Source organism: Typopeltis vanoorti, chromosome 1 (assembly GCF_054136105.1).
Source record: "Typopeltis vanoorti isolate ZY-2024b chromosome 1, IOZ_Tvanoo_1.0, whole genome shotgun sequence".
NCBI classification, from domain to species: Eukaryota; Metazoa; Arthropoda; class Arachnida; order Uropygi; family Thelyphonidae; genus Typopeltis; species Typopeltis vanoorti.
In genome coordinates, this window is record NC_143549.1 from 967,419 (window position 1) to 979,732 (window position 12,314).

At 35.5% G+C, this 12,314-nt stretch overlaps 1 protein-coding gene across 2 annotated transcripts in view; it reads left to right on the plus strand.

Moving 5' to 3' along the window:
- LOC150109748 (methyl-CpG-binding protein 2-like) overlaps positions 1-12,314 on the plus strand; it is a 235,244-nt gene that overhangs the window by 93,747 nt on the left and 129,183 nt on the right. The window contains exon 3 of one of the 2 annotated variants that reach the window (XM_090406592.1): positions 2,519-2,577. The exons of the other annotated variant lie outside the window; for it this stretch is intronic. Coding sequence (XP_090262718.1) covers positions 2,519-2,577 — 59 coding nt within the window. The remainder of the gene's footprint in view (positions 1-2,518; positions 2,578-12,314) is intronic. 2 annotated transcript variants of the gene reach the window in all.

Here is a 12,314-nt window from a genome sequence, read left to right on the forward strand (position 1 = left end):
GAGGGTACATGGCAGGAATTTGATGATGATGATGATGATGAGAATTGGTGGTGGGAGGACTAGGAGCCATACATGGAAACTGGTCGAGAGTGTGGTTAGCAGGGGTGTTAGAACTAGGTTTTTTACTTGGAGAGTGGTGAATGAGTGGAATAAGCTGCCAGATTCTGTTGTGGGTGCTATGACCGTGAATGAGTTCAAGGCGAGATATGTTAGATACTGTGTGAATGTCGAATAGTTGCTTTTGACATGTTGTTAGGGCCTCCCGGACAACTCCTTGGGGTTGCCCTAGATGATGATAATAATAATAATATTGGCAATGTGCAAGCAGCAACAAAGCCCATTGACAACAGAGTTCCTGGGATTGCTAACAGTACACTTAATTTGCATTGCTAAATCCAGTGATGTTATCAGGTGTCACAGCTTTAGACTAGACATCATAGATACAAAAATAAAGGCCTTCTGTGCAATTTTTGTTAATTTTTTAAATTTCAAATCATTTGAATTTTAGCTATAATTGTAATCTCATTTTTTTTTGTAACTGTATGGTGGCATTCTGGCACATGACTCAACTCTGTAAGTAGGAACTTTCTTTGTTATATCTTCACCTTTTGATTATTGGAAATATTTTGAAAAGAAATTAATGGGTGATCATCAGCTTGTTAATTTCTTTCCAAAATATCTGTAATAATAAAAATTACTATTCTTTAATAATTCCTACTATGTCATGTGCTGTTAAGAACTCCTGTAATCAGATCATGGAAATGAGGCATAGAAATCATGATAGTCATCCGAGTTGGTTCTGTTTTATGTTATAGTATACAAAACTGAGATTGACTGTAGAAAATAAGACATAAAAATTCTTTTCCTCTCAATACACTGCTGGTGTTTAAATTAATTGGTGTTAGCTTTCTGAGGAGAGCTAACATGATTTGAAATTTAAAATATTAACAAAGATTGAACAGAAGGCCTTTTTTTGGTATCTATCTCTCTCTCTCTCTCTCGGATCTCCTCATGTCTGAGGACTCGTGACCTTCCTGATGATGCTTCACCATTTCTTTCTCTCCAGTGCCTCTGTTATTGCTTGTTCTAGTTTAAATTCAGTGATTCTTGATATTTAGTCAATCCACCTGTTGGGTGGTTTTCCTCTTTTTCTTTTCCCACATGGTTTACCTTGGATGGTTACTTTTTCTAGGTAGTTGCCTTCCTTTTTACATATGTGTCCAAAATATTGCAGTATTCTCTTTTCGATTATGTTTATCAGTTCTAGAATACTTTTGTTTGTTCTCTTTTCTGTCCAAGACACTCTTAACAGTCGTCTCCAGCACCAGAGCTTGAATGCCCCAATTCTTCTTCTGTCATATTTTGTCATAGTCCAACACTCAGAAGCATAGAGAAAAATTGAAAAAACTAAGGTTTCTACAAGCTTAATTTTTGTCTTTTTGGAGATGTCTCTGTCTTTCCAGATCTTAGTTAAATCAGTCATTGCTTTTTTTAGATAGTGCTATTCTTCTTCTTATCTCTTTTTTACATCCATCTTTTTTTGTTATCATTATTAAAATTGGAAATGTAAACTTTAAAGGTCGCAGTTTAAAAGAAGAATATAAGTGATTTGGCTGAAGAAAGCTGTTTATGTCTGCAGTCACTTTGCTGAGAGCAGTGATCATTAGAACAGCAAAGGTGTTTGAGCAGCAGTAGTATGATTTCTGTTTATTTTTCAGAAGTTATGTTATATTCCATATATAACATAACTTCTGGAAGTTCATAGGAATATGCTAATCAGTGTTATTTACTTACTGGTACTTGGAAAACAACTTGCTTACAATGAATTGAAAGGAAATAGGATTTGTATGCTGACAACAGTAATAACAATACATTGAACTAGGCTAATGTAGTGCTGCTACTGCTGTTTCTGAGTATTACAATGCTATACTTGATATCCTTTGTGTGACCAGAACTGAGTGTCAGTAATTACAAAATGTTAACAGAATAACTACCAACAGAGAGAAAAGGAAGGCAATGGATGGGAAGAAGGTAAGCATGGAACTTATCTAAAGTCTGCATTATTAACCTACTGAAGGTTAGAACAAGGTTACCTTTCTCCAAGGAGCATCCCTCCCCACCTTTATTTTTGTTTTTCGCACCTTCCTTAGTTTCATTTTTGGAATGGGCCATTTTTACTTTTTTTTTTTTTAATACAACTCCTTATTCATTATTATTGTTTATTTTATCTTTTTTATTGCATTTATTAATTTCATATTAATTCTTCTAGATGAATTTTTTTTCCTTCATATATCCATTATATATATATATATCTCATATGCACACACACACATGCACACAAAAGTCATATTTTCTATATATTTTCTTCATATAGTTAATTTTATTACCATCATTGCTCCTTGACATGTTTTTTGGATTATTTTATTTTGCGCAGATACGTGCGTACACACACACACACACACACACACACACACACACACACACTGGTTATGCAGACTTTATTTTTTTGTTGTTCCAGCTCAAGTTTCACCTGCATTGGGCACAACTTCTCTGAAAGAGAACTCCTCTTGTAAACGAGTGAGTATTAATTGTTTAATTGTCCTTTTATGTTTTAAACTTTTATTCCCATTTATTTGTATGAACTATTTATGAACTTTCCAGAAGGAAAGTTAATATATTTAGCAACTGTTTCCATAACAGAACAAATTTGGTATTGTTAAACTGAATTAGTTGATAATTTTAATAAGTTCTAATCTAATTTTTCATGTAAAAGATTACTTACTTTCTTTCCATTATGCCTATGTTTTACCACTAGTTTTCTTTCTTTGGTTCAGAGGTAGAAAATTGTTGGTTTTTTATCCCTGAAATAGACCATCCTATCATACTACAACAAACATCATTATGACTTGCTATAACAAAGTACCGAAAAGTCTGATCAAAACTCCATATCAGCAGTTTGATTTTCAGTATAATATGCCCAATAGTGCAAGTTCAGAAATTCAGTATAATATGCCCAATGGTGCAAGTTCAGAAATTCACTATAATGAACTGCATTGATTAGCAGATGACATTGAATTTTATGAATTGTCATCATTGAACAGATGCATTTTTTTAACCTGATTTAAACCGTACAAAAGACATAGGGAAGAGTTGTATTGTTTACGGCACCTTTAATTGAGCAGATAATGGGTGGATATGATGTAACTTTATTCCTTATGTATGGTTAAATATCGCTCCAAAGACTGCCTAAATCTGCACATTGATAGACCTGCTAGTATTCCTAGATATGTCCTCTAGCTAACAGGCATAAAGGTATCATCATATTATTATTATCCGAAGACCCCATGGAGTCATGTTATACACACAGTTCATCATGCTGCACCTAAAACACATTCAAATTCTCTGTAGACACCACACTCTCAGGCAATGCATTCCAGTCATTCACTGCTTGCCATGCAAAAAACCAGTTTCACACTCCCTGCTCACACCCTCCTCATATAGCTTCCAGGGATGACCTCTTGCTCTCTCCTGATCTCCCATCATTTTATGAAAAATCTCTTCAACATTAATCCTATAACAACTCCTTGCTAACTTGTATGTCTCTATCATATCACCCATCTTCCCCTTATCCATGCAAATTGCACTTTCTCAACCTCTCTTCATATTCAACATTCCAGAGATCAGAAAATATTTGTGTCAGTTGCCTCTGGATTTTCTCCAACATCTCTTCACCCTTTTGAAAACAAGTTGACCATATCTGTGCACAGTAATCTATATGTTGCCTAATCAGAGCCTTATGTAATGGAACCACAATCTCCTTACATATACAAGTCATCATCTTCCCCATCATTCCCACAATTTGTGTTGTCCTCACAATTTTGGCAATATGTCTGCTAAATTTCAGATTCTTATCCACCATCACTCTAAGATCTCTTATTTCCTTCACCTCCAACAGCATATCCCCACCAAGAGAAAATTCCACATCCCATCTTTATATTCCAAATTTTAAAACCTTGCATTTTGCAGTGTTGAACTGGCATCCCCACTCATGTGACCATTCTCAATCGATTTATGTCTTGTTGTAAGGCCAGAACATCTGTTCTACTCTTCATAGTTCATTCCAATTTTGCATCGTCTGCAAACAGCCATATATCCCCATTCACATCTTCCCCAATATCATTAGCATATAGGTTAAACAGCAGTAGTCCTCAAACAGACAGCTGAGGCACACCAGTAGTCACTTTCCTCTTCTGGGATATTGCTACATCATACACAACTTAATACCTGTCAGACAGCCAATATCCAATCCAGTGCACCCTATCCATTCTAGTTTGACTATCAACTTATCATGCAGTAAATTATCAAAAACCTTTGCAGTCTAAGTATACTACTGTGTATCCATCTCCAATGTTCAATGATGTTGGCACCTTATTATGATAAGTAAGTAGATTACTAAAACATGACTTCTCTTTAGCAGATCCATGCTGCCCATCAAAGATAATGCAATAGTTGTCAACTCGATTCTGATTCTCACCAGTCTTTATAACACTTTAACCATAACACCTGGCACACAGATTGGCCGATAATTTGATACTTGAATTATGTCACCTCCTTTATTAAGCAATACAATCTTGCTTTCCTTCCACTCCTTTGAAACTTGACCCACTCTAAGACTCACAATAAACAAATATGTCAAGGCAGATGTGAACTCCGAGGCACATTCCTTCAAAATATGTGGTGATATAACATAAAGTTCCACAGCCTTATTAATATCAAGTTTGCTTATTTCCTCATATACCTCTTCCTCACTCACAGTTAGCCTCTCCTCATCATTCCTTGCTCTCAAAGTCTCCATGATGTCACATTCACAAGGATGAAAGTCCTTTCTGAACTGTTCATTAAATATCTCAACTATATACTCCTCAACAGTTGTCCTTTTATCATTTTCTCCAATCATTGTCATCCTACCATAATCATTCTTATTTTTGCTGGCTACATCTTGAAGGAACTCCCTGGGATTTTATTTTATTTTTATTTATTTTTGGTTTCATTAGCTAACTTCTGCTCATTGAACATTTGCTACCCTTGCCAATTAAGTCACCTTTCTTGCCTGTTCCTTGTATTCTCGTGGAATTAATTATTACCACTCTTATGTTGCCTGCATAATGTCTTTTTGCTCTGTATTGCATGTTTGATCTCTTCATTCATCCATCTCACACCTTATTTAATCTTCTGACCTTTGGAATACATTTAAACATTGTTTCTACAAATAGTTCTTGAATATCATCCAAGCACGAACTCCTTTCCTCCCAACTCTTCATTTCATGCTACAGTTCCAATCTGTCTCCTGAGCTGCTCATTATCACTAGCCTTGTAGTTTCACATATATACCCTTTCCTCACAGAAGTCATCACATGGCTGGCAGCCACCAGGTAATTACTTTATGGTCACTCTCTCCAACTGTTATTATAAATGAGATTTGACACCTCATTTATAATAACATCCTTTAATGATTCAAATCCAAGACAATGAATTCTCGACTGCCCTCTGTTACATACTGCCTGAGGTAGTTGTCCCTCAAAAACTCAAGAAACTCATTTTCTATACTCCTGGTTGCTATCTCATCATCCTAATTTGCTTCGTTAATTTGTTTATACATTTCCTAGTTGCTACCCTTCACATTACCAGGTCTATAGCAACATCCAACAATGAATTTCATTCTATTCACTTCTATCTCACATTATACTGCCTCAGAAATCATTATCACTATTTCTGCCATGTATGGACATAACTCTTTTTTTTTTTTCTATCATCTTTCTAGCACTCCACCTCCATTTTTATCTTTTCTATCTTCACTATTAAAACACTTAAGGAATAGAACAACGTAGTAAAGGATATAAATTAAATTAAACTTTAATAAATATTTTCCGATATTTCGGCAACGTCATGTAGTTACGTGCAACACAGAAACTCAGTTTCTGTGTTGTAGTGCCTACGTGCACGTAACTTTTTTGTAAGTTCCTTTAAAAAATGGCAATGTGACGTTGCCGAAATATCGGAAAATATTTATGAAAGTTTAATTTAATTTATATCCTTAACTACGTTGTTCTATTCCTTAAGTGTTTTAATAATGCATAACCAACGTATAAGCCTGTCTACGAGAATCTATCTTCACTATATACATCATACTGAGTGTTGAGTTCTAAAAACAACCTTTCCTTTTTGAATTTACTATGGTGGTTTTCTTCCAGAAGATCCTGTGAGTTTTATCCAATACATGGTCTGCAAGGCCAGATTGACATTGTCATGAATGTATGATTTTTGTTCATCTAGATGGATAGTGGCTGATCTACATGTCTGTCTGGAGTAAGCCAACTTGCAGAAACAGGGTATTTTAACTTCAGACACTGAGAGAGAGGAGGGAACTGATCTTTGGTTGAACAGATAAGTGTAGCAAGTTTCCAGTGGGGCTTAAAAGCTGCATAGAGATTGTGCTTTTTTAAAGACCTGGCTATTTTTTCCATGGACATAGGGAAGTGATGGGGGGAGGAACCGATTATTTTTTTTAATTCTGTAGTCACTCTAGCCATTAGATAGGAAGGTAGTATATGGTTGAGTTCAGTTGAAAGAGAGGGTCCACTGAAACAAAAGATTATAGGTACTATTGGTTAGTTTTAATGATGCCATATTGTTAACAGGGGTGGTGATGGGAAAGTTTGTTAATGTATCTACCTGTGTGAGTGGGTTTTCTGCATACAGTGAAGGAGAGGTTATCGTTTGGAAGGTGTGTTACTTAAGGTGTCTAGGAAGGGTAAAGTGTTATTTTCCTTTTCCGTCGTAAGCTAGATTCTTGAATGTAGACTATTGAGTGACTCAGGAAGGAGTCTAATATATCTGGGCCATGAGGCCAAATAGAGAATACATCATCTGCATATCTTAGCCAGATAGAAGGTTTGAGAGCAGTTTGTAAATTTTGTTCTTCCAAGAAAAATAACCAGAATTGATAGATCATGATCTACTGGGATGTAGGTTGCCGATCTTGGAGAACTTGCATTTTTGTGGAGTTGGTAGTGCGATCTTGATTCTCAGTGATTTATTTTCCTAGGCTGATTCTAATGCCCATACAGGATGCATCACCTAGATAGGACATTAGAGTTATCCACATGTTTCTTTTAGTATTGTGTTGTATTTGTGTGTGTTATAAGTGTTATTTGTACTCCCTGAAGATGTCTGAAAATATTGGAAGTTTTAAAATTAGTTTTTAATCCTTTCCTAGTGCTCTCAATACTCCATTAAACCTCTAGCATGACTACCTTTCCTATCACACTATTATCTTTTATTCTTCTCAACAACCTCCTGATATCCAATCTTACATTCTCCTTCTTCCCAGTTAAGTCATTTGTCCCTACTACCACTAACTCCGTTCCTCACTAAGTCCTCATGTCCAACGCCTTGATCACTCTATTCATTTTATCTCCAGGAAAACAAAACTTGTGCATCTTCTCATTTACTGCACCTCTAATAATTAAATCTCCATACAACACCACTCGCAGATCTTTTGTTACCATTTTCATACCAACATCATTTGCTTTCATCCTCTTCTCTCTTCCATACATCCTTAAATTCTCTTCATTTCACTCTGCATCCACCACATCTCTTGCTTCATTTTCACCAATTCAGCTTTCAAATCTTGCATAATTTTTTTGCTATCATTCACTCTCTCCATCTTATCACCAGTCACACACACTTGTTCGCTTTCACTCCTGCTTGTCACCTTACTGTTAACTGCACTCTGTTGTTTTTCCACGTTATTATTGCCACCTTATCATTAATTTAATTCTGTTTTTTTTTAACATCATATAAATTCTCAACCACTTTATCATCCATCAAACTTTTTTCCTCACTATCATTTCCATACACTCTCTGAACATTTGCACAATCTTCAAACGGCATGTCAGTTTTGACACCATGTTCCCCACTCTTATTTAAACTATTTAAATTCATATTTCAGCGAGCCTCATGGTCCATCAGAATATCGTATTTCCTACATACTCTCTCTTGTTCTTTTCTCTTATTCAGCCTCTTTACATAAATATCTATAGCATCTTCCCACTCATTCATATTGCATTCTTGGCACAGTACCAGTTTTGAGAAATCTATGTTGTCTACTTTTGTCTTTTGCCCAGACCTATGCAATGCGTGCATTGCACTGCCATGTTGTATCAGTATGCTAAGTTGAACGATTTTGTAAACAAACTTACATGAACAAACCCACATACTGCAAGCAAGCACACAATTTCTACTACAACTCTTACTCATAAACACATCATCAGTTGCATCAATCTTGGAACTGGTAGCTCAGCAGCAGTTTCCTCCATTCTGCTCTGTCATAGACTTTCTTCTTAATCTCCTGGTAACTTCTCAGACCTGCGCTTTTTGCTCTGGTCAACAAAGCTTTTCCTTGGTCTGCCCCTTCTTCTTTTCCCCTCTATTTTGCCTTCAGTTATTCTTTTCATAAGTCCATCATGCCGGAGTATATGTCTATACAAGAAGTCTAATTAGATCAATCAAAATTAGAAGAGATAAGATCTAATTAGACTTCTTGTTTCCCTCATCTCTCTCAGGATTTGTTAGTTTTTTTTTTTCTCTGTCCAATTTTATTTTGTTCATGCAGTGCCAGCACCACATTTCAAAAGCCTCCAATCTTCTTATATCTTCTTTGCCTAGAATTCGGGTTTCACATCCACATGGTGCATTACTCCATGTCAATGTCTTTATTTTATTTTATTTTATTTTTTTCAATTGTAGATTGAGGTTTCTTGTTAAAATGCTTTTCATCTTAGAGAATTGGGCTTTTGTATTGTTTATTCTTGACCTTATGTCTTCTCTTGTTCTGTCATCTTCTGTTATTAGGCTTCCTAAGTATTTAAACCTTTTTACTCGTTTTATACATAAACACATACTTATTTACCATTAGTAAAAAAAAAAAAAAAAAAAACTGAACTGGGAGCCTTCTTTATATAAACCTCCTAGCAAAACGCCACCTTATGTTTTAATGAAAAACGTATCTTGATTGGCAAGTATCAATGTGTGTGTGTCATCTGTATCTCTGAGAGGAAAACCAAGCCTCTATGGTATTTAGACACTATAGGTGAAAGATGAATTTCATTGCGCTTTGTAATAAATGCCACTTTTTTTTTCTCCTTCATGCTTCCAGTAAGAAACATTTGTATTTCACAGTAAAGGACTGGTTTACTTTTTTCTGTAGCATGAAAGATGTACATCATGGAGAGATCTTTCTTCTTTTGTCAAGTATGGCTTTAAAATACTTTTAATAAACTCATCCCAACTCAAGCAATTTTAATAAATCTACTAAATTTAATTATTAATTTTACTGTTAATGTCAGACCTTCATGAAGTCAAAAATTTATCCTAGGACAGTGATGGGGGAACCCTTGGCATGCCAATGACAATTTTCCAGCACTCAACCCAAAGCTCACCTTAAAAAAATAATTAAATAAATAAATACATATCCAACATCTTTCCTCAGCTGTATATTTTAACTTAATAGAATACCATTTTATGAAGTAGAGCAATACCAAATAAAAATACAATAAAGAAACAGACTATCAACTGTTTTAGTAATAATAAGAAAATGAAACTAACATCTTATTTCCAAGCCATTTATCTCCGTGATATACTGATGTACAAGTTTTGTCCCATTCAGTTGTTGCATCATTCGCCAGGCATCCAGATGTGGCCATTTTATATATTTTTTCGTGTTTTATAAAGAATTTATCTGTTTTATAAAGTATGTATATATGAGGATTTGGACTTAATTAAATCTAAGTCATTAATATATGGATTGGAGGTATTTATTGTCAATTAATGTTTAATTTATTAGATACAAATGCAAATTTTCTTTGCATTGCCATAAGCATAAGTTATTGTTAAAGCTATGTGAAATGCATTATCAATATTCAGGATTATGAAGTGTTATCTGCATGTGATTAGATGGCATGCATATCCTACTGTTTCATTTGCTTGTGTGAAGGTGTAGGTATGCTTAGAATTGTACTAATTTTTGGTTTGCTTTAACTTGGTAGGTGTATGCAGAGAGTGATTATGATGAGATTTTCTGATTCCGAATTATAATTTTTGTCAGTGTCCATACATCTCTGTCCACATTTTTACACCCCATGATCCAATTTTCATTAACGTTGGAAGCTGTATGAAGAAAGCAAGTATTTTTTGTATGTACCTTGTGGTTGTACAACTTTGGTCATTCATTTGTAATTTACTTTTTTCCTTTTGCCTTTCACTTTATTTCCTTCTTGACTTCCTTTCTTTCTTCCTCCTTTTTTCTATTCAGATTTTTGCCCTATGTATAAATATACCATTTTGTGTGTGTGTGTGTGTGTGTGTGTGTTTATTTGCTTCCTGCCCTTTACAGATTGTACAGAAAACCAACATTAAAGAAACATAGACATTCAGATGAAGAGGATATTAGAGAATTTAAAGAATACTGAACTGTAAAATTTGGTATGATTAAGAAAGATAATAAAACATTATGCATTTTATGTTCTGATTCAGTTGTTTGTACTACTTCTCCTGTGAAGAGACATTTTGAAACTGTTCATAAGAACTTAAGCAATAAAAGTGAGCAACAAGAAAGAGAATTAATTTCTCATGAACTGAGCAAAAAAAAAAATAGAAAAGAAAAAACATCCATTACTTTGATGAAATTTATGTCAGGTAGGACTAGTTCTAACTTAGTAGCTGCTAGTTTTGAAGTTTCAAAAGTTATTGTCCAACATGAAAAACTACACAAAGATAGGGAGTATATTAAAGAAGCATGGCTAGAATGTATACTTATTTCTTTTTTTGACAATTTTCAGAAAAGGTAAAAATTATTCAGCGCATTAAAGATTTGTCTGTGAGTAGAAAAACAGTTAAGGATAGGATACGTAAGTTGGAAAGGAATACAGCAGAATAATTAACAAAAAATTGGCTTCATGTAAGTTCTTTTCTATTTGTGTTGATGATAGCACAGACATTATATCATCAGCTAGGTTAGCAATCTTTGCTGGATTTTGTAGGGTTGACGAAGTAGGCGAAGAGATGATTAATCTTGTAACACTACCTTAGTGTACCACTGGGGTTGAAATATTGCTATTATTACTATTATTACGGGCAACTCCAGGGAGTCATTAGACTCATCGAGGGAGGCCCCAAATCATATTCACCACAACTATTCGACATTCATACAGTATCTATCATTCCTCGCCTTAAACTCATTCACTGTCACAGCATCCACCACAGACTCAGGGAGCATATTCCACTCATTCACTACTCTAAAAGTAAAGAACCCAGCTCTAACACCTTTACTAACCACACTTTTGCCCAGTTTCCATGGATGTCCCCTAGTCCTCCCACAACCAGCCCTGTTCTCAAAAATATCTTCTGAATTAATTTTATAGAAACCCTTAAGTAATTTGAATGTCTCAATCATATCTCCCCTCCTCCGCCTATCAACCAATTTTTGCAACCCACAAATCCTCAACCTGTTCTCATACGGTTCATTCCACAGACCTGCTATCATCTTGGTCACTCGCCTATGGATCCTCTCCACCTCCTCCCCATCAAGAAGAAACCTAGGTGACCAAATCTGAGCACAGTAGTGGAGATGGGGTCTTATCAAGGCTCGATACAGAGGAATAATAACCTGCTTGTCTCTGCTTGTCAACATATTCTTCAGCAACCAAGTGATTTGATGAGCTGATTTGGCCACTTTTGCAATGTGTCCCCTAAATTTCAATTCATTATCCACCAACACTCCTAAATCGCGTGCCTCATCAATTTCCTGGAGCACGGTTCCACCAATGCAGTAAACTGCCGCCAATCTTTTCACCCCAAAATGCATAACCTTACATTTTGCCACATTAAATTGACATCCATTCTCCTTAGCCCAGACCTCCAATCTATCCAAATCATCCTGCAAAATTTTGACGTCATCTGCATTCACTATTGTCTTACCCAACTTCGCATCATCCGCAAACAAATGAACTGTTCCTCTCAGATCCTTTCCTATATCATTTATGAACAAATTAAACAGAAGTGGTCCAAGAACAGATTCTTGTGGCACACCACTAGTCACAGGCCGTCTTGTGGACTCTACTCCTGAGTAAACCACTCTCTGATATCTCTCCGTCAACCACCCTCCTATCCATGTCACCAACCCTATATCCATTCCCATATGCTGCAATTTACTGATTAGAATTCCATGTGGTATCCTGTCAGAGGCCTTAGCAAGG